General features: G+C 38.0%; 1 protein-coding gene across 1 annotated transcript; it reads left to right on the top strand.

Annotated features, from left to right (window-relative positions):
• Nucleotides 1–1,000: 1,000 nt before the first annotated feature.
• Nucleotides 1,001–13,518, top strand: INO80C (INO80 complex subunit C). Its single transcript, XM_063300312.1, has 5 exons — nucleotides 1,001–1,129; nucleotides 3,144–3,254; nucleotides 7,264–7,375; nucleotides 9,711–9,778; nucleotides 13,286–13,518. Exons 1-5 carry the CDS (start codon nucleotides 1,127–1,129, stop codon nucleotides 13,415–13,417), a joined length of 426 nt encoding a protein of 141 aa, XP_063156382.1. The 5' UTR covers nucleotides 1,001–1,126; the 3' UTR covers nucleotides 13,418–13,518.
• Nucleotides 13,519–23,812: the final 10,294 nt, after the last annotated feature.

The following is a 23,812-nucleotide window of genomic DNA, read 5'->3' as shown; positions in this document are numbered from 1 at the left end:
GTCTTTATTTTGTAAAAATGGGAAGATGGTACAATGTATGATCTAGATTTAATATGCTAAAATATTGAGCTATTTTTATATTGATATTCTATGGATCTTTTTCCCCTCAGCTTTAGTTCCTTTTAATCACTATCATTATAACTTTCCTTTTGATTGTATTAATCACTGTTGCATTTTTATTTTTATTACTATATTTTGGTTTTATTATTACTTTTATTATAATTTACCAAATTAAAAAGAAAAAAAATTGGCTGAAAAAATCTGATGACCATTAGATGGCAGCAAAGAGATAATTTTCTCCTTTCTACTTCCAATGGGAATCTGGCTTTTTGCGACTCAGATCTGAGTATCAGAAGTTATCTATGACCAATCAGTGTTTGTTATATGCAATCACATCACTCCATGCTAAAACCAGTGTTTTTGAAATGATATCTCCTGAAATCTCTGCTGCTTGTACCAGTCTATGCTTCATAAAATTACCCAGATTCACTAAATGAGCATGTTCTATATGAAATCATAGGTTGCTGCCACTTAGACTTATTTAGTCTGAAATCGCGCCTCCGTCACTTAAACAGTGCTTACTGTATTAAAACACTAAACTAAGGTTTCATATATGAAACTGAAAGTCTGCTATTTAAATTGAAATCACAGGTCTTTGCGAACTAAACCAGTATTGGTATAAAATCTGAAAGCTTAACGAGTTTTTTACTACATAGAATTAAATTAGCATTTAATGCACCAAATCACTGAACTCTTAAGAGCTTCCCCCCTCCTCATTGGTTGCGCTTTGTATACCCAGACCTGAAAAAGCTCTTAAGCCACACCCCCAGCTAGCGCTTGGCGGCCTCGCCTCGTTTCCCCTATGCACCAATTGGGGAGCCAGAGGGATGACGCCTCATCCCTCTAACTCCCCAATTGGTGCATACGGGAAAGGGGGAAGCACCACTGGGAAGCACTACCGCTGGGAAACACCGCCTCTTTTTCGCCTGAGTGACGTGAGTCAAGGCGCCGCGACTTCCTTTGGCTTCCGTGGCTTCTGTCTTGGACCTTTTGGGATATTTTTTTCCCCGTCTGGGACGGAGCTGGACATTGCGAAAACAGGACGTGTTCCGGAAAATACAGATTTATGGTAACCCATGCTTTTACTCGTAGCGTGAACGATCTGCATAACTTAGATAAATTTAGTGATGTTGCAAAATTCAGCAGAGGTGTATAGTTTTTGTAGCGTATACGGCCTATGTTGCACTTAGCAATTGTGGACAACTTTGGAAACTGCTTCAATTATATGTATCGGCGTGCTGTAAGGGTGGTAGCTCCATTTTCTATCGAAGTTTCAGAAATAATAGAGAAATAGAATGCACTAATGGTGGGCATTCCCTTCTGATGGATAGAGCAAGAATAACTCTCTGCTCTTGCAGAGAGCTGGCACCCGTGAAACAAGCCAGTGACAGTGACAGTGTCGTGAAAAAGTCAGACATAGGATAAAGCCCACTGGGAGGCCTATAATTTGGGGTCAGCCTATCTAAAAGACCATAGTCTCCTTTCAAGCCTCCTTGGGTAGAAAGATTTTTGGTAAAGGTACTTAATACATTCCCATCACTTCACAAGTATATCTGATAAGAACTCAAGTGTGAGCCTTCTCCGGGACAGTTTCAAGGCATTGGAACCCCCTGTCAAACATGGGCAACTGTGGGGGATGGCCAAGGCACTGAACAAACAACATGACATAAATACTGCAATAGTCTAGGTATCTTCTTCCTAGCATTTTCCCACTATCGTGGGGTCTGCTTTTCGGATCCTAAAACGCCACTTTGCCTGCATCCTCAGGGTGCAGACCCTCAATTTGCATGTCCTTATTGATGGTGTCTTGCCATCTCTGTTTTGGTTGCCCACGTGGCCGCTGGCCATCGATTTTAAGATGGTAAACTATTTTGGTGACAGTGGAAGGTTCCGCTCTAATGACATGTCCATATCAACGAAGCTGGCTTTCTCTCATCTTCTCTGTAATTAATGACATACCTAGTTGTCGGATAGCATCATTTGTGATGTGATCGAGCAGGGAGATGCCCCATATCCAACGGAGCATACACATTTCCATAACATGGAACAATCTAGGTATATTACCTGAATATCAGATATTAAACAATATACAAACATTTCAAATTAAAAAGGAAACAAATATGTTGCAGATTATCATAAAATCTGTGCCAAAGAGAAATACTTGGCATCATTTTTTGATTAGACCAATTTTGCCTTTTCAAAATATCTTTTTTTTTCCTTAATCCAATCCTCAATATCCAGACTAGTATGTTTTTTCAGTTTCTCAAATATGTCATCTCTGACAAAATACATGAAAGATGCCATAGCTAATTTGATGGTTATAGAGCAATGAGAATGTTCACACTATGCCACATGAATTCAGCTTCAAACATAATACGTAACATCACTAGACTTATACAGGAAATATAACTCTTTGGAATATTTTATCCTCCTTGTTCTATAACTGTCACATTGGCTACAGTAACCTGAAAAAGGGAGAAGTTGAAACTTTTGCATTTTCTGTTTTGTTAATCACTGTAAAATACTTTTCAATGCTGCAAATTAGTAGAGAGCAGCTAAGTGATAGCAACTTACAGCCCATCTTCTTTATCAAGTATATAGTTGTTTCATGTATTTGCCATTAGGATTTCTGATTTTTAGAGGGAAGAGGAGAGTATTCTTAAAACCCTGATAGTTCAACTGCCTTTTCAAAAGCCACCACACAGTCTATTTAATTATGCCCACATAATACTGTAACCACCCTATTTTGAAGAATTTTTGTGTTAAGTTATGAGTTTAATTACAGTTTATTGAGCAATTGACTGGACTCACGTAGGAAGTTAAATCATGTGTCATATCTTACATAATTACATTGGCTGGGTTTACACAACACACTAAGCCAAAACCAAACAGGCCATGTTATGATTTAGTATGATATGAACCCAGTTTGCTTTTACACATAAATGGTTCAGGATTGCTGGTTTAACAGGAAACAAAACAATGTAATAGTTTGCAATAAAATTCTGAAACAAGTTTGGATTAAGTGTTGGATTTTATAAAAGTGCATTTCCCTCTTCCTCAAATTGATATATGTATTTTTCCAGAGTACCAATGCAGAAATAGTGAATGAAAACAAAGCTATGACAATCAATACCAGCACAGGGCCAATAGAAACTTCTATCAAGCCTTTGCCATTTAAAGCTCCAAGCTTTATTGTATGTATTTTTTTCCATCACTATTACATTTTCTTGAGACAATTATATCTTTTTTGGACCTACAGTTAGTTTAGCTGTGAAATGTGGAATCCACTCAAGGTTTTGATTGTATAATCCCATATTTCTCTTTCACTCTTTCTCTCCTGTGCTTTCTATTGCTTTATTTCTAATCTCTCTCTCCTCTTCCTGTTCTTTATTTAAATACTTATCTTACTTGTTTAGCTTTTACTTGAGATGTACAGTGTGGCCAATAACCTCATTTAAAACAGTGATATTATTAAAATAATATTAACAATATTCCTTTTAAAAGAACAAATAATGTAAAAGAATAAGAATTTAAATGTGGATCCTAACAAAGCCATGCTGGAAATAAACAGTCTTCACTTAGTGTGAGAGTATGGGGTTCTTGGGTCCCAAGAGATTTAGGATATAAAGAACTTCGAATTGAAGCTGATCAGAAACCAAAATAGTGAGTACAGTCATATGCTCCACAGAAAAATGACTTCAGCCAAGATTTTGTCTTGGCTATTGGTAGATTGTAGATTAACTGTGTCATTGTAAAGGAATGCAGAGCTGACCTTGGGGAAGGTACAAGAGACCTATTAAGAAGGGAAGGAAGGAGCTGGTAAATAGATTACACAATCCTGAGAAAGAGGGAAACATGAGGAGAAAGAAGCTTAAAATAATCCTTGATTTTGGGACAGAGAGAAACTTGGATGAGCTTTTAAAATTCTGTTATTCGACCTTACTACAATAAAGAACATGCCTAGAATTCCTGCCATGCCTGTTCTTCATCTGACACCAACCTTAAAACCTCACTATTCTCTCATACCTTTCTTATGGTCAACTCTACATTCCTTTACAGCCATTAAGATGTGTATGATTGTGGGCAAATTTGCCTTTTCCTGGCCCAGTTGCATTTGGCACTCCAGTTAGAACTTAAGAAAAGTACTTTAAGGGCACAGCCACTATCAGACTAGAGATACACACTAGAGATCCTTCAAGAGAAATGCAGCTTTGTCTAGAACAACCTGTTTGAGAACACCTTTTTCTTCCCTTGATTAAGACTCTTGCTACTTTTGTAAGAATGATGAAAGCTCCACCTTTTTTTTTGGTGTGCATGCAGCATCACAATGCATATAAGAAGGGGGTGAGGTTAGCATCACAACACTGCTTTTGCCACTCTGGCTTCCCTGGCTTCCCACCTATGGATGCCATGAAAACTTCACATTTTGCACTCATTGTATTTCTTAGAGATGTGACCAAAAAAGGGTTGACGAATTTGGACAACTTCATTCATTTTGCAAAACTTCTCTGATTATATTAATTATTTATACATGGTAGAAAAAAAAACTGTAAGAGGTCATGTGTGTTAGCGCTTAAACTGGATCAGAGATGTGCCATGTTGTCAACCTGTAGAGCATTGACCAGCAGTGACAGCATACTCCAGATCCTATACTAGATCAAACAGTGGTATTAACCTTTTAAAAAAATGTTTAGCCTTTATTTTAACCTTGTTTAACCTTTTTCACTCACTTCCAAAACAGTTTTTATTTATATCAAAATTGCCCTGCACTTTCTCCGGATCTTCAAAATATAACTTTTCCTTGCTCTCTTTGACTACTTTACAGGCAGTCCTTGACTTAAGACCACAAGTGAGACCAGAACTTCTCTAATGTTCTCAAATGCTTTTCGTTAACAAATCAATTAAGCTTTCAGCTTTATATTCATGTTTTGCTATATGTATGCATAAATAGACTTTTATACATTTGAAACAATCAGGTACTCACAGAACATCATCATTCTCATTCATTCTTAGGTCTCAAAGGCCGAATTACTTTTTCTGTTCTCTCTCATTTTACTCTCACCTATAACCAACAACCCCCCAGCCTTTCCCCTTTCAGAGATTAATTCAAGACATTCATAGTCTAACATTTTTGCAGTATTTATGTAATTTTATTTATCAGCTGATCATTCCAAAGTAGTAAGGCTTTTTTAAGACAGGAAGGGAAGAAAAGTACCATCAATTTTTCTCTATATAGTATGTTTTATATGATATGTTTCCTTCAGAATCTAAGTGCTCTGATTGATTATGTGCTGTCCAGTTGTTGCCCACTCTTAGCGACCACATAGATAGATTTTCTCCATGATGATCTGTCCCTAATCTGGTCTTTCAGGTCTTCCAACAATGAACTCATTGTTGCTATAACTGAATGCATTTACCTTGCTGCTGGTATGGTTTAGCCTTGGGAAGACAAGATCAATAGGAGATATTATTACAGGTTTCAGTCAATTATTCCATAGTATAAGACATAAAACAATGGATTCAAGTTACAGATTTTCATTGAATCTTCCTAATGGTAAGAGAAGTTTGATAGTGGAACCAATTACTCAAAGTGGTGGGGTCCATCTTCACATTCAAGTCAAGGCTAGACTTGACATTCAAGTCAAGGCTAGAAAGCCATTTGTCTAGGACATTTTAATTTAAATGCCTGCACTGAGCAGGGAATTGGGCTTGGGTTTTTTTATTGATTATGTGCCATCAAGTCATTGTCGACTCTTGGAACCACATAGATAGATTTACCCCATTACAATCTGTCCCTAACCTGATCTTTCCGGTCTTCAAACAGTGCCCTCGTTGCCACTATATCTGAGTCCATCCACCTTGCTGCTGGTCATCCTCTTCTTTTTCCTTTCTCATTTCCCAGTACTAGAGCCTTCTCCAGAGAGTCAGGTCTTCGCATAATGTGTCCGAAGTAGGATAATTTGATCCTGGGCATTTGTGCCTTGAGTGAGAACTCTGGGTTGATTTGTTTGATAAGCCATTTGTTTTCTTGGCTGTCCACAGTATTTTCAGGAGTCTTCTCCAACTCAAAAGTTCAAAAGTATGTTTAGCCATTTGCGCCAATTCCATCAACTTAATCATCCAGTCCTCCATTGAGGGAATTTGTGCATCTTTCCATCTTTGAGCATATAAGAGTCTTGCTGCTGTTAACATATATAAGAACAGAGTTCCATGTTGCTTTTCGAGTGTTGGTCCATCAAACCCAAGAGAAACAGCTCCGGTTTCAATTGTAAGTCCACTTTAAAAATCTTTTGAATGGTACTACATATTTGGTTCCAGAATTTCTTAGCTTTTCCACAAGTCCACCAAAAATAATAGAAAGTTCCTTCCCCTTGTATACATTTCCAACAAACATTTGATACCCCATTTTAAACAGCTTATCAGGAGTTAAATACCAACGGTATATCATTTTATAAAAATTCTCTTTCAAATTATAATTCAAAGTAAATTTCATACCTTTGTTCCACATATTCTCCCATTGTTCTATCATAATATTAGTAAGAGATAACAAGCTAACTTTTATGTACTTCTATACCTGTGCTGGAAAAGGTCAGAAGCCACTGGTCTGATACGCTTTTTTATTTATTCCTGCACCGTTTTTGTTTTACCTGTTTCTTTCTTAGACTTGTATTCTATTGGTCGTATATTCTGCAGTATGTGTTTTAATTATATCTTGAAAAATTAATGAAAATTAAAAAAATGAAAAAAGTTCAAAAGCATGAATACTCTTACTGTCTTGCTTCTTCAAAGTCCAAATAAAGTGCTCTAAGCAATGGTATTTGAAAACAAAATTAACAGCATAACCCTAGCAAGTTCTGGAAACTCATGAGCAATCTTCCTAGCACAGCAAGTTCTTTATTACACTACTTTATGTTCTGTTAAGAAGATAGTTTCCAGAAAGCTTTCCACATGTTTTCTTTGATTCTAAGCACATTGGTTCTGACATAGAATAAACATTTCTTCTATTTGCAGGAAAGAACTCCCCAGCATTTCCTTAAAATAGATGGATTAAGCTATTTTAATAATAAGTGCAGCAGCAAAAGCCATTTAAAAATATCCTTGTTAAACATTTATTTATTTATTATTCAAATTTAATTACCGCCCATCTCCCCCAAAAGAGGGACTTTTTAATGTACTTTTAAACATACTTTTTAAACATTCTAGCACTCTGGCACTGGTGGAGCAGCAGCTGGCAAGAAGAACAGAACATGGAAGAATCTGAAACAAATCCTTTCCTCAGAAAGGACACTGCCTTGGCAACTAAATGATCCAAGCTGTAAGTTCTTTAGATTTTTCCTATGTATTTATAAATAACAGCTTTCTAGAAAATACCCCTAAACTGTTTTCTCATTGTGAGATTTATTGTGGCCAAGTAGATTTCAGCAAATGAAATTCAGGGGGATACTTACTCAGCATGAACAGAAACATAACTAAAGTGACATGGAGGTGCACTATAGATTTTACGTATTCCCTTGCTTCACAAATAACTTTCCGTATCTTAAAAAAGACAGTTAAAATACATTTAAATATGGAAAAACATCTACGTCCATCATTTCAAAAGATAAGATTGCCACAGATACTGGTTTTAAAAGGAGCATACCTAATGACTTAGAAATGCTTTAGTCATAAAATCTGTACCAAATGTATTTGAAAACAAAGTGCAAAGTAGATTTGTGGTTACTATATGGAGAAATGAATATCGTTTAGTGCCGTTGTATGCTTTAGTAGACATATTTGCTTATAACACAGTTTTCTAATACTTCCCAAACAGTTCCAGAGAAAACTAATTTCCACCTTCTCATTTAAATGGTCACATTACATCTAGGTCATTTATTTGATTTAAGTAGTATGTACTTAGAGATTTATCTGATTTAAGATTATTTTTTCCTCTTTCTCCTCCCCAGAAATTATAGTATATTTGTCATAATAAATTTATTTTTATTTATGTATTCTTCAAACTTCTATTACTGCCCATCTCCCCCAAGAAAGGGGGACTCTTTGTTTTGTGAGCTCAACTTATGAGGGAATATATAAAGCAGTCACATTTCAGAACTATTTGTGATACAACTGTCATTCCAACTAGTTGCCTTTATCTTATTTTCTGTTGTCATACTAAAAAAGACACTGAAAACACATTCTGTGATTCGAGATCTGCTAGCTGATGCAAAAGCAGGTGTACATCATAATTGTACAACAAATGCAGTTCAATGTAAGTGATGTATGTTGGCTCTAAAGACCTAAATTTTGCCTATCTGTTAAGGGAGTCTAGGCTGGGAGAGTCTAATCCAAAAGGGTTGTTATAACCATGAAATTAATTATAATTAATTATTATTATAATTATGAAATTATAATCATGAAATTGATCATTTCAGTGAAAATGTTAATCTTTGTACATTGCCCCCTTTCTGAAAGATGTTTGCTTTTTTGTTGTTGTTGTTGTTCCCCCTAAAAAGTGTTATCTTTACTCTCATTAGGAGAAGGAACTATGATATTACAGCAGAATCTTAATGTCATAGTGCCCTCTACTGATGAGAGAAAAAGCTGTAGTTTTTTTTAGGGCTGAAGGAACAATCATAATAACAAGAACACAATTTGACCCACCAAGAATGAGATATTATTTTATTCTGAAGGATCTTATCCTTTAGTAAATCAATTTCCTGCGATTATACTTTTTTATCTCCATCCAGTCTGGCAGATAAGAGTGCCAACGATGTCTCTTATTTCTTCTCTTATCTCCAGAAGAATGATCATCACATCTTTCTCAGAAGCTGCTGAAATTATTACCTTTCTGGGGATACCACCAATAATAAATTGGCCCTCTCTGATAATGAAAACAACATAATCACCCTTTTCAGATTGCAATAATTACCAATTAAAGTAGCAATTAAATTATTATTAGAATGCAATTTTAGGAGAGGGAATAGAAAATGCCAATCTGACTTCAGTGCCATTTTGAATGAAAGGCTTGATTTTATCTCTCTGAAGCATTGGCTCCAAGCAATCCATGATGTGCCCCACTTTTTGCATCCTTTTCTAAGTGCTTACATTCCTTTTACCAAGTTCATTTTTCTTTTTCATTCTCCTCGTTTGGACAGTTTTCATTTCTTGAAGGAAGCAGTTTTGCCTGTACAGTATTAGTTTCTCTAATCCTGCCTATTAAATCAGTCTACTGACGCCGTGCACTTGGTATTGCCTTTTCTGTGAGGTATATATTTCAGCTAAACTTTTGTTCTGAATAATTTTCAGACTTCTAATAGAAGCATTCTGTGGATTGAAATCACTTGTTAACAAGAATGACATGCCATAATTTGACCATATTGTACTTTGAATTGGTACTTAACTGATACTTTACAATTTAATTTAAATCAATACTTTCAAATGTCAAAAGCAGGTGCTTGGCACTGGAATCTAATTGCATGCCCATGCTTGGTCAGGATACTTTCTGTATATTTGTGCTAGTTGAAAAAAGTGATGCCACTAAATTAAAGATTTCAATTCAAATGGAATGAAAATTGGAGTCCAGCCAGGTCTGTATCATACGAATTTGTACATTAGGATTGTTTTTGGAAGTGAGATGCTGAATTTAATTTCTTTTCCCCCCTACCCCCCAGACTTCAGTATTGATGCTCCTCCTTCATTTAAACCAGTCAAAAAATATTCTGATATTTCAGGACTTCCTGTAAGTATTTTAAACATATTTTTAGAAATTAAGTTTTCTCTGCATTGGTCTAAACAAGTGTTTCTCAACCTTGGCAAACTTAAGATGTGTGGACTTCAACTCCCAGAATTCCCTAGGCAGCATGCTGGCTGGGGAACTCTGGGAGTTGAAGTCCACACATCTTAAAGTTGCTAAGGTTGAGAAACACTGGTCTAAACATATCCACTGATGTTTTAGAGGTTTTAGAGTTTGTTTATCTTCTGTTTTTTCCCCTATAAAGTAAAACTGAAGAATTCCAAATGTTACTTAGGAACCATTTTTGAGTCATCTTGATAGATTGTTACTTGCATTTTAAGGGTGATAGACATTCTCTCTGAATCTAATCTATCTCTTAGGATTGTTGTGAGGATAAACTCAAGGGAGATTCCTGTAAGCTGCTTTGAACTCCTGGAGAAAACATGAGACATAAATCTAATAAATTAGTTATATCTGGCAATCTGTCATCAACCCTAATTACATTACACTAAGCCCTTAGGGTAGGTACTAACCTAGCCTCATAACAGGAACTTAGCAGCACTTGCAGACAGGATAAAAGACAATGGTATTCTACTTTACATTCTGGAATTGATAAAAGCATAGCACAGATCTCTCTCTTTATTTTGCTATACCTTCCTCACGTACAGCATTTTCATACAGGTTTTTATAAATTTTTTATACATGGATTACCTTTAAAATCAAGAGGACAATACAAACAAAGGAAATTAAAGAAACAATGATAGAGGAAGCATCCTGAAGAGCTTTACCGGCCAGGAGGTTGAGCTATTAATAACAATTAACAACAGTACTAGATACAAGAATTCACAGTATTTACAGTGTTTTAGCAAAATATATATATACACAGAACTTAAAGAGAACCTAACAAAGGTCTGAGATGTGTAAACAAGAATAATTTTAAACAATGAATTCTTGTGATCAGGTAAATCAAATCAAATCAGTCTTTAATACTCTCATAGACCAGAACAGGTGATCAAGTAAAGAACAGTCTTAACTGACCTCCATCTGAGAGATCATTGTAGTTGTAATTTTTAATAAAATTACTATTAAAAACAAGGAAATGGAAAAGCAGGGAGGGAAATTCAAGGATTGGGGACTAAGAAGTAAGAAAATGTGGAAGTATCTGTCCTTTTCTCAAGATGGCCATGAGTTTTTCAAGAGTTTTCCATGACTAGCAAGAATAAAATTTAACAAAATGTAACAGAGTAAAAAATGTAGAAATATACAATTTCCTTTTTATAGTAATTTATTAAAAATTACAGTTAAAAACATAAAAACTAATACAGACTAAAAAATAAAAAGTACAGAAAAGAAATAGAAAAATAGAAAAGAAAGAAAAAATACAAATATAGTAAAGAAAAAGAAAAGAAATATATAAAGAAAATAATTTCCCCTTGATCACAACAAATATAAACAATTTTAGTAACTTATCACCTTCTTTTAAAATAGAACAAATCATCCCTTCTTCCCATATCCCATCTCTTATCTATAAACAAATGCATAAAAGATCATCATTTCAGTCCTGACGTCAGCAAAAGTCCATTAAGGGTTATCAGAGATAACAACATATCTACTTTAACCTTGATCAAATAAACCAACTTTATATTCCTTCCTTTTACTTCTAACAATCTTGATCCCTTCAATTAATGTCTTAGAAGTTGGTTTCTTTTCACTTTTTCTTTGTCCCTTCTCACAAAATTCTTCAAAACTTTAACAAGCCTCTTTCATAAATCCAATATAGGTCACTCTCTTGGTTTGTTATTTGTATATCCCTTTTAATTATTAAGACATCAGCCTGTTTCCTTTGTATGTCCAGTGTAACATCTTTTTCTTGTAGCCCATCATTTTAAAATCCATTTTCAAATCAGTCTCAATCTTGTCAGGTAGAACTTGTTCCTCTTCCATAACATCCTTTAAACACAGTCTATCTATAGAGGCAGACACTCTTAAAATTAACTTCTGGGTCCATTGTTAAAATATTTTGCTTTATTCTGTAATTGTAAGTGGAGTTTGAGTGTTCTTCTCCTTTAATTGTAATCTTTAGTTCCCTCTACTTCCCTCTTGTGTCCAATTTTTAAAGTCTTATTTAAAAAAAAAATTAAAGCAAAAGCATTTTCCCATGGGAAGGATTCTTTATAATTAATTCCAAAATCTTATTTCAAATTTATTTGGACCCTTAGTCCTTTTGTAACTTTCTAAAATCAAAGTTTTAATCATCATTTGCTGTTTATTAAAAAAAAAAGTTCTTAAACTTGTAGTTAAAACTTCCTTCGCTAAGAATTGAAGGAAACTCACCCAGTGCTTTAAAACTTGTTGATCCAAAGGTTCCTAGTAGCTGAAGAGCAGTTAACAAGCAATTTCTGAAAGTAATTAAAAAACAAAGTGTGCAAATCCACTGTGCTTTTGAAGGCGCTGACTGCAGTTTGAGCAAAAAGATGGCTATTCCCTCATCTCCCAGAGCTCTAAATCTGCTATCTTGTGGTCTCCTGTTGAGGAGCAACTGAATGGAGCACTTGTGGGCAATCTCAAGTCCTGTCCTTGTCTGGAGAGGAATTACAAAGAACTGGTCTACTCGCTGGCTCTTCATTCTGCCACAGTTGTCGGTCCACTTTTAGCAGAGCAATTGTCAGTTCACTATTTCTTCCCTGGAAGTCAGAAATATACAATTTCTGTATTAATGGAACCGGAACAGCCTACCTCCTGAAGTCATGGGTGCTCAGATACTGGAAGTTTAAAGAAAAGATTGGACAGTCATTTGTCTGGGATGGTATGAGGATTCCTAACTTTGGCAGGGGGTTGGACTAGATGGCCTCCAAGATACCTTCAACACTATGATTCTATGACAATTCTAATGTCTGATTAATAGCATTTATACTGTTCCTTTCCTTTAGGTATTGATAACCATTAGTAATATGTGGAAAATTAGTAAAATGTGAAAATCATTTCAGAAAAGATTTTAAAATTTGAACTTTTATTATTAGGAAGTATGATGGATAGAACAAAAGAAGAAGGAAAAATAAGTGACCACCTAATATTTGCTATGGTATACTTTTCAAATAGGGGATGTGGTGGCACTGTGGGTTAAACTACTGAGCTTGCTGATCGGAAGGTCAGCGGTTTGAATCCGCGTGACAGGGTGAGCTCCCATTGCTAGTCCCAGCTCCTGCCAACCTAGCAGTTCAAAAACATGCAAATGTGAGTAGATTAATAGGTACCGCTTCGGCGGGCAGGTAGCGGCGTTCCGTTTAGTCATGCTGGCCACATGACCACGGAACTGTCTACGGACAAACGCCGGCTCTTCGGCTTTGAAACGGAGATGAGCACCGCCCCCTAGAGTCGGACACAACTGGACTTAATGTCAAGGGAAACCTTTACCTTTACCTATACTTTTCAAATGTTGATTTCCACTGTTTTTAAAAATGTACATTGTCAGACTCTTCCACTCAGACATTTTAATGTGTGCTTCTCTTGTAGGCAGACTATACTGACCCTCAGAGCAAACTGAGATTTAGTACAACTGAGGAATTTGCTTATATTCGAATGCTTCCTTCAGATGTGGTTATGGGTTATCTCACACTAAGGAAAGCCACAAATGTTGTTCCCTGAGGAACAGAAAAAAAGCCATCATCTTTTTTAAAATGTAGGATACACAGGATGTATGTTATCAAATGATAAATGTTATCAATTCAATTAAAGTATGTATTCTCGTTATTGATTCACTGTTGATGTTTATCTTTCCCTTTTTCCATGAAGTTGATTATATTGAACAATGTGCCCAATATTTGTTATCACTGCATGGGTTCCATACCAAATGTTGAAATCAGTAGGACTAAAATTCTACTTGCAAAGGCTTTAGTAATCAGTTTCCTAAAACAGATTAATTAGCTAGTGGGTTTTTTTTTTTTTTGGAGAGGGAGTTTAGAATTTCCAATAACAACACCCTTCCCCCAATTGGCTGAAAATTTTTCCCACTGACTTAAAAGGACTTTAGAGGCTTTTGGTGCTTGGGGACTACAGAGATTGTATACGTAAGCCCTGAATTGTTATTTTTTGGAATTATACAAATAATTTTCTTTCAAAGAATAATTGAATCAGAATTGGAAGGGAGCATTAACCCAGTTACATGCTGAATATATACAGTATTAAGGGAAGTTGGACTGGAAGAAGATGAGCATGGTTTTAAAATTGGAGGAAGAAATATCAATAACTTGCACTCTGCTGATAATATCACCTTGATAGTTGAAAATGCAAAGGATCTACAGACACTAGTAATGAAAGTCAAGGAGCACAGTGAAAAAAGTGAGAGTAAAATTAAATATAAAGAACAAACTACTTGACAACAAGTAGAACAACTAGCCTTAGAACTGACAATGAAGATATCGAAGTAGTGGATAGCTTTTGCCTTTTAGGATCAACCATCAACAGTAAAGGAACAAGCAGTCAAGAAATCGGATGCAGATTAGCACTTGGCTGAGCAGCCATGAAAGCCTTGGAAAAGTTGTTCAAATGTTGTGATGTATCTATACCTACAAAGATCAGAATCATGCAAGCCATGGTATTCCCTGTGGCACTGTATGGAAAAAAGTTGGACTTTAAAGAAGCAGGATAGGAAAAGTATTCATGCTTTTGAACTTTTGAGTTGGAGAAGACTCCTGAAAATACTGTGGACAGCCAAGAAAACAAATGGCTTATCAAACAAATCAACCCAGAGTTCTCACTCAAGGCACAAATGCCCAGGATCAAATTATCCTACTTCGGACACATTATGCGAAGACCTGACTCTCTGGAGAAGGCTCTAGTACTGGGAAATGAGAAAGGAAAAAGAAGAGGATGACCAGCAGCAAGGTGGATGGACTCAGATATAGTGGCAACGAGGGCACTGTTTGAAGACCGGAAAGATCAAGTTAGGGACAGATTGTAATGGGGTAAATCTATGTGGTTCCAAGAGTCGACAATGACCTGATGGCACATAATCAATAAAAAAACCCAAGCCCAATTCCCTGCTCAGTGCAGGCATTTAAATTAAAATGTCCTAGACAAATGGCTGTCTACTGAGTCTGTGCTTGGTAGAGGTCATCTCCCAGAATATTCCCCATCACTACCTCTACATGCAACTTTAAAAGATCTGTATTTTGATTTTGGAAGGCACATTTATATCTCTGTAGTTGTGCAGACAATAATAAATAAAATAATACAATAATAAAAAGAAACAAAAAAACAAGAGTATTGATTTTATTTGTTCCTCCACTTATTTTAATTCAGATGCTCTCTAGAATTGCCAAGTTAATTTAGTTGGCTGGATTACTGGGCAGGTATAAATTATTTTAAAATGTAGTGTGTAATAGAGCAATCTGTACAAAACTATTTGTGTTATTCATTCCAGGTTTCCAACATCCACCTGAGTACAACTAACACTAAACCTAGAACCAGGCTACTTGAGATACCAGCTTATTCCTGAGTAGATCAGCCTGAATCAGGTGCTTTCTTTGGTAACTTCTCATCCTGTCCTGTCCTCTGGCTCCTATAAGAACATGATTAGCCAAGAGAAATTTAAACCATTAAAATATTTTTATAGCAAACAATAAAGCAACAGTTTTATAATTTTTGCAGCCTTTGCCTGCAAGACAGTGACAGAATTGGGTCTAAAGATCCAATAGGAATTGATTTACTTAAGCATGGCCTATGAACAACATAATAGTAAAAATACATCTGTTTGCAAGGCTTAACAGACAGACAAAGCATTATTTTTGCATTTGGCAACCTGAAAGCTCTACAGTATACAAAGCAAGGACATTAACACAATAGGATGCTGAATGCAAACCACACACTGTGAAATTGTGCTTGTCTGATTCTTGTTGATTCACAAATCAGCTGCATTTGAGCTTTGAATGTTCTGGTAAATGTGCCTGGCATGCTCCCCACAACACTTCCTGTACCATATCAGTGAAATCCAGCACCTTGGCCTGAATCAGTATCCACTTATGCCTGGATTCTGCTGCATGGGAGGTGTTGTGAGCTGTTGCAGATGTCCCCTTGCTCCTCCTCCTCCACCACCACCACCACTGTCTGTTAAGGGGATGGTAAGAATTGTCCACAAGAGAGAAAGGAGGGATTTATTATTATTATTATTCAAATTTAGTCACCGCCCATCTCAAAGAGTGACTTTGGGTGGTTTACAATAAAACAAGAATAAATAGTCATTAAAATGCAATAAAATAATATTCTTAAATAAAAATATAGTCCAAGACATAGATGCTAAAAAGTTCTTAATTTACGGGATAGTTTGTATATAAGTTTAATGACCCACACCAGCCTTAAGACTTTCTATCCCCATTCTTACCATTTCGGGCTATTGTCTGATATTTTGCTTTTGTTATGTGTAAGGAATGCCTAAGACTAAATCAAAGACTCAGACTCTAAATCAAGTTTAAGCGCTGGCTTTTATTTAGAATAGAATGCACACCAGTAAAAAGCTGAGAGTGAGGGAAGTGCACCAAAAGTTGAATTAAATAGTCTTGCGCCAAACAGCGCTCCACCCCCACACTCCCCGGGTGTGCCCCACGAGTTCCACGGAGTGACAGGCCATCAAGACTTGATAGGTGAGAGGTCGTCCAGCCCCATTCGCCCCAGGCATTGCCCTGTTTATCTTCCTGCGAGGTAATGGTCCATTACCGGGCGATTAGACCTCGATATTCCTCGAAAGCCCGGACACGCCTTTCCAAACCTCGCCCTGATCCTTTCTTTATCAGGGGCGTCAATGGCCGATTACCGGGCGATGGGACCTTGTTTGTTCAGTAGATCTCCCAACCCCATTACCTTCTTTGTCTGGTTTATCGCCCGCACCTCTCCAGCCATTGACACGCATCCGCGCTTCGTCATGCGAGCCGTTACAATGTCGCAAACATCACAACGGCAATCATGACATTATGTGTCCCTCTTTCCATTTTTTAAACTTGCTCTTGTTTAAGAGCAAGCCTCACGGTGATGCCTCCGTCTCTCCCCCATCTTCGTGGCCTCTGCATCCACACCGGTTCAGGGGCGGGCTGGTTTGCCGACGGGCCTCGGTGCGCTCTGCCTTCCGTTGCTTTCTCCTCCTGCACTTCGCCGTGGTTCTTGTCTCCGATACGAACGGGGTAGGGAACGAGCTACAGTGTGCTCCGCCCTCTGCCGCTGCCTCCTCCTGCGCTCTACTTAGCCGCTGAAGCCAGCGTGTTTCCATGGCGCCGAGTCGTGCGCCCGCTCGGACGCCGCCCGTAGTCTGGCCGCTCCGCTTCCGACCTCCAGCTCTCGGGTTTGTGTCTTTGTTGCTGACACTCACCCGGCAACCCTCTGGTAGCTCTGAGAGTCCTGCAGCACCCGGTCGCCTCCCCTTCCTCCTCCGAGACCAATCCTGGATCCTCCTGGGCTTCCTGCCCCTCTAGGAGTCTGATCCCTCAGCGATCGCTCGGGCCGCGGGGTAGGACGACTTGCCGCCGTGTGTCTGTTAGCCACCTCTCCGTGGGTCGAGTTGTTCCGTCGCCAGCCTGAGTTCCTCACAGATGTCGTCTCTGGATAGATGCTGGCAGAAAGCTGGGATTCTCAGCTTTATGTAATGATTGCCTATTCTGACATACTCAGTCTCACAAGGGGATTCTTTATGAAAACTGATTTATTGAAAGAATAGTATGCAAATACGAAGAAAGCTGAGAATGAGCAAAAGCGTGCCAAATACAAACTAAAAACCCTCGCTTCAAAACCAGCCCCGCCCTTCCTCCCTCCTAGCAACCACCCCCTCCCAGGTGTTAGCAACCATTACCCACATCGGCCTGAGAAAGTAACCTTGAGCAGAGTCACTAACCCAAACATACATTCCACAGTTGCAGTAAGATTACAGCCTGGCACGGCTGGAAATTTCCAACCCGCAAACACGGGTTAGAAAAGTGACATGCGAAACGTTACAATGTATACAGAACATTGAAACGATGAACATGACACAGGGACCTTGGGAGAGATGACCATGTCATCCTAGAATTCACCATATTGCAGGCTGGGATGATTGAAGATAGTCAGATTAATGTTATAAATTTCAAAAGAGCTGACCTCAATAAGCTTAGGGGAAAATTAGAAAAGATTCCATGGATGGAAATCCTGAAGAGAAAAAACATTTAGGAGGTTTGGGAAAGTCTGAAAAATGAGATAATTAAGGCCCAAACACAAATTAAATCAGAGAAAAGGAAAAATGGAAGACTTGATAAAACCTGTGTAGTTGCGCAAAGAGCTGAGAAACCTCCTCATAATGTATGGAGGTTTCCACCCCAAGTCCAGCACCCAGAGACTGTACACCAGCCGGAAAGAGGGTGGGCAGGGTCTGGTGTCAAAGCCAGTGTCCGGGACAAAACCCAGAGCATCCAGGAGTAAATCAGTAAGATGGCACCCAAAGATGAGCTGCTGAGAGAAAGCCTGAGGCAGCAGCAACCATGGGAGGATCAAGCATAGGAGTGCGTGAAGGGCCCCATTTCATGGTTATGCTGACACCGATGGATTTTAATATCTTTTGGCTGTATTTATATTTAATTTTTTGTATTGTTTTAATTATTTGACTGTTTTTTATTCTTGTTAGCTGCCCAGAGTCATTGGTCTGAGATGGGCAGCTAGATAAATTTAATTAATTAATTAATAACAAAAGGAGACAAACTTCAGGACCCATTCTAAATACCAGGCATTCCAGAGATAATCACCCCAAATAACAACATAACCCATTCAAATAAACATTCTATATCTCAACTCTAAACTATTCACAAATATAAAGGAATCTAACATCCTAATAATAATTTAAAAAGGCTAAAACTTAATCTAACAAAAAGAGCCAGTTTCCCCTTTAAAAAAAATAACACAATTAGATACTAAACATTTTGATACTGAACACTTTGGATACAGAAAATAGCTATAAAGTTTTAAAAAAAATTAAACACCAAATAAGCAAATCCAGTAATCCAGTCAAAATATCAGTAATTCCAAAAAGAACCACTCAGAGTAACAACATATTCCATTTTAACCCTGGTTGAATAAGCCGATTTTATATTTCTATTTTATATATAGGACAACCTGTGTAAAATTCCAGCAGTTGTTGGTCATTATTGCAGATTTCTTCCATATTTTAAACAGTCACTTTTGTGAATCCAGCAAAAATAAATTATTCCCATAATTCTCTGGGGGTGTCTTTTTAATTTCCTTCTTAAATTTTAAAGCCTTGTTTAATTTTCTCTTCATATGTTCTTATCCAAAATTTCATTCAAATCCAACAACAACAACAAAATTATTCCCATTACTCTCTGCAGTTGTCTCTTTTATTTCCTTTTAATTTTTAAAGCCTCATTTAATTTTCTGTTTGCATCAGATGGCATGTTCTTATCCAAAGTTTCATTCACATTGTTCTCAAATAGAATTTGTTGTATATCTTGCTCTATAACATCTTGTTTTGGAGGCTGACTGTTCTCAGGAAGACACAACATAGCTGCCATAATTGGTTCAAGGTCTTGAGGGAGTTCCTCAAAAATGATAATTTATTTCTCATAAACATGCATTTATTCTTTAAAAGTAATTTTTTCTGAGCCCTTAGTCTTTTTAAAAGTTTCTACAGCCAAAACCTTGTCTTGCTTTTTGCTGTTTATTTTAAATTCTTAGGAGTTCTAAAAATAAATCTTCATTTTCCTGTATTAAGGTTTGAAGGTTTTCACTCACTGGGTGATTTCAGCTTTGCCCCTGTGAAGGTATCCATTAAAGCAATTAGAAGGCAATTCTGAAGATAGTTAGCAGGGAAAGCCGCCGAATTAAGTGTCCTTTTGAAAAAGTCTCCATTTGCGTCTAGAGGATTCCCCTGTCTCAAGATCTCCCCACCACACGCCAGAGATTGCTGTCTTGTGGTCTCTTCGTGAGGGAAAGGAACAGTTATAAAGAGAAACAGCTTGGGCAATCTCATGTCACTCTCTTTTATCCAGAGAGGATCAAAGGAACCAATCTACTGACTGGTTGCTTAAAAAAGACTTCAAACGTCGGCTCTGCTAGTTTATGAAGCCATCTTCAGTCGGCCATCTTCCCCCAGAAATCTGTAACCCTTGAAAATTTCATCTATATCTTCTGTTTGGTTGGGTGGACTGTAGTACGCACAACAGTACCATTTTTTTATTTTCCCCTTGATTTTCACCCAGACACTTCCAGTAAAATTTTCATTGTTGGTGTCTTGGATAAATTTCCAGATATGTGTAAGCATTCTTTATGTATAATGTGACCACCCCTCCCCGCTTTTCCCATTTTTTAAAAAAAACTTTATTTAACAGTGACCATGTTACCTGGAATTGTTAGGCTTCATTATTAGCTTTTAAGGAAGGGTGATACTGGCATTTCTAACATGGCAGTCTTTACTAACTTAAGGAAAACATGTTTTTCTTCTGGGCCAAGGCCATTTTTTCTACTATGTGAGAACTTGCCTTTTCAGCAACTAAACAAGAGGGAGCATATTCTGAAAGTCCTTGAATACACTTGCAAGTTTTAAAAGGCACAAACCCCACTGGGAAAGGGACTAATGTAACTCATAAATTTGCCACTTGTGGAATGTTATCTAGAATCAATATTTTCTGTTGTTCAATTCTCACGTGTAATCTCTGTCTTTTATTGTTTGATTACTTGCTTTATGACGTATCACATATACTGAATGCATGTATCATTTGTTTCTGCACCCTATAAAAGGTTCTGACCCCCCTTAATAAAGGCTTTTTGCTTTTGCCTGAATTGCTGTGTGATTCCTGTTTTCAGGTAGGCAGAAAGGCACCTTTGCAAAGGTTAAGTTGTTTTCTCTCCCAAATCCAGGGAATGGGTCTTCAGCTCCACACCAAACTCGGAATGTCTGAGTTTCTAGTCAACAATTTGGGGGCTCATCTGGGATTGCAGCATGGCACCCCTCAGGGCTCAGATTGGCCTGCTTCTGTCACAGAACACGCTTGCTGGCACTGGGTGACTTCACCCGCGCATCTTCGGAGGAGGCAGACAACCGAGGAGCCAGGAGGGGGTAAGCGCTAGCTGATAATCCCTTGGGAGAGAACACAAGGTAAGGAAATGGTACGGGGGAAGAGCGCACCCCTGGGGAGTCCATTGGGGCTCGGGGTCCAGGGAACCCTGTCTGTCCAGCAGGGGGTGGCCAAAAGGATGGTCAGACTGTGCACAGGGAAGTGGACAAATACACTGGACACCTTTCACAGAAGGAGAGGTGGTTGCAGTGAGGCTCCTTTTGACTTGAGACTGCTGGGGTTGGCCTGAGTGCAAACTGAGCAGAACCATCCCTGCCAAATGGACTTTTGGGTCCTGTGGGCTGATGTGGCTGAGTGATGAGTCGCCCAAATGATGGTTCAAAAGACTATGCCCTGCACCCCTTCCCTTGATCTGCCACTCCCTTCCTACTTCCGAAGGGATGAGGATGACCTGACTCCAGTCTTGAGTCCTCCAGGGAGAAACTGTGGGAAGCAGAGTGGGAGTGCGGGACCCGCAATCTTGTGGGCACTCTCACCTGTAGACCCTTTGCCCAATGGAGAAGGAGCTGTAATCAGCTCTGACAGAGCAGATCAGGTATTCGAGAAAGGGAGTGCTTGGGGATAGTGGGGGAAACCTCAGGGTCTCCCCACTTTGTGAGAAAATCAACCAGACTGCAGTCACAGGAATCACAAAACAACATGAAAAGCTAGCACAACTGAAAACGGCCGACACCATCACAGGAGCAGCTGAACTGTTCCCTCTCAGGATCCTAGACAAGCTTACTTGAAGAAAAATTCCTATAGGCTTGAGAAGCCTTGGAACTTGGAATGGGTAAGAAACAAGCTTTTTGTTTCTTAAACAGAAACTGGCTGAGATTTTTGGAAAATTATGGTAAACAAAATTAGCCAGAATGGGGACCTTTTAATTGTTGTCAACTGAAACTTTTGAAACTTTTTTTTTGTAAGAAGAGGGGGGGAAAATGAAATACTGGAATTGTTGGGTACAACTTTCGGATGCAATTTGTCCCTGCAATCCAGAAGCTGATTGTAACACTGTCTTGAGACCTTCTCCTTGTAATTCAGCTACAAAGCAAAATTAACCCTATTGAGAGTACTCGAAACCAATTGTTCAGAGATCTGATGAAACTCATGATGCATTTTACACCAAACATTGAAAGAACCTTTAACCACGTGCAGCTTAATGTTAAAAAAATGAAAAAGATCTTCAAGCTATAGCAGTTTGTGTGTGTGTGTGTGTGAATAATTTGCCACTGACATTTTTTTTTTCCTTATAAATATTGCTCAAAGTAGAGTAATAAGTGAATTGAAAGTAACCAAGTGATTATTACAAGGCTGTAATTTGAAACCATCAAAGCTAATAGAAGATTTGGTACCCAGCAAATACTATTACCATGCCATTACAATCAGAATAATCAGCCTTTGTTTTATTTAAGAATATGTAAGTAATAGAACAATATGTTTTGTTTACCTGTCTCTGTGTTGAATGGTTTGCTTTAATTCCACATGAACCTCCCCACCTGTATACCAGGACCAGGCACTTCTTTCTCCCAGCTGAGAGGTAGGGAGGAAGAATTCCTGTGTTTCTGCAGGGCTGTGATGGATTGCATGCATGTAGGAACAGACAGGGAGGTGTTTTGTCAATGTTAAGGTGCCGGTGTCTGTTTTCTGTTTGTGAGCATTTGTTTGTCTGGATTTGTGTGTGCATGTAAAGGTTGAGAAACTGTTTTGAGTTGTGAAGAGAAAGTTTAAAAATTATGTGAGCTTGTCCCTTTAAAAACTGAATCTTTCTCTGGTGGTAAAGGAATGCTTGGGGAATGGATACAGGTTCTGGCCATGCCTGCATCCACCATTCCTTCTGGTGTGTTTTGTGTGTAATTTGTGCATTGTGATTTCTGTAACTTGAATGCCTACTGAAATAAAGTTGGGAGGTTTCTGTTAAATCCTTGCCATTTATTTTTCATTGTTTGAGGTGTGTGTATTTTCCTATTTGCCTTAGTCTCACCCAACGCCCCCCCCTTTCAGTCTGCCTCTTGCCTGCTTGTTACAAGCTTGAAGGTCAGAATGAGGGAGGAGGAGGAGGACAGAGGGGGAATACAATGCTTCCACAAAAAACCCTTTTCTCCCCTTTTTTTCAGGATTTTTTTTTTGCAATACTTTCACCCACATCAAATACAATCTTTTAAGTTTGCACCAAGATTTCACTGAGTGTCTCAACATGTGCAGAGTGCAAACCATATAAGATTGAGATTGCCTTATCCTTGCATTTTTGGGACTAAAAAAATGATTTTTGTTGAATTACAATTTTCTTTCCAATAGCTATAGTTCTTTCCAGGCCACATTTTTTTTTTAAAAAGAAGACTACTGGAACTTGTTCCCAGGGACCATTTCCATCTAACTACAGCCACAACACAGCAGCTGCCAACTGGAACTTCACTTCACCACCACCACCACCTCCAACACATGAGTTTCTTGTTAACAGCGTATCAGATGAATATATGGGAAGAGAAGGAAATGGTTAATGAAGCTGCAATTTTGCCCATTGAACATTCTGATAGAGGTGAGCCTTATGCTATATTACAAATTGAAGGAAAAAATTGCAGGTGTTTGCTCAATGCAGAGCTTCTTGTTCTTTGTTGACTGTGCACTGGGGGAAAGCTGATTTTGAATTGTAGAGATTGGGAAGGGTTATTGAAATGGGGGGGGAAGGATTTGATGTTGAGAAATTTGTGCATTAACAACTATTGGTACATTGTTTTTTAAAGTATGCCTTTCTTCTACCTGACAAGTTTGTAAAAAAAAGAGAGAGAGAGAGAACCACCATCCACTGTATTCTAGGTGGTCTAAACTTTTCCTTACCATCAGGGTTATCTGTTAACTTTTCTTTTACATTGCCAGTAGAGCCTTTTCGATTATCTCCTTGACTTGCAGATGTTCCTGAATCACTCTGGGGTCGGTCCTCTACTGATGTTACATTTAA

Source organism: Candoia aspera, chromosome 4 (assembly GCF_035149785.1).
Source record: "Candoia aspera isolate rCanAsp1 chromosome 4, rCanAsp1.hap2, whole genome shotgun sequence".
Classification (NCBI taxonomy): Eukaryota; Metazoa; Chordata; class Lepidosauria; order Squamata; family Boidae; genus Candoia; species Candoia aspera.
Note: the sequence above shows the minus strand (reverse complement) of the source record. Positions and strands in the feature narration are given on the sequence as shown.

Bases quoted from the DNA above. Each gene is read 5' to 3' on its own strand.
- INO80C (XM_063300312.1), top strand. The intron at 7,376-9,710 runs GTAAGTTCTTTA...CCTACCCCCCAG, and splicing joins GCAACTAAATGATCCAAGCT to ACTTCAGTATTGATGCTCCT. The intron at 9,779-13,285 runs GTAAGTATTTTA...CTTCTCTTGTAG, and splicing joins CTGATATTTCAGGACTTCCT to GCAGACTATACTGACCCTCA.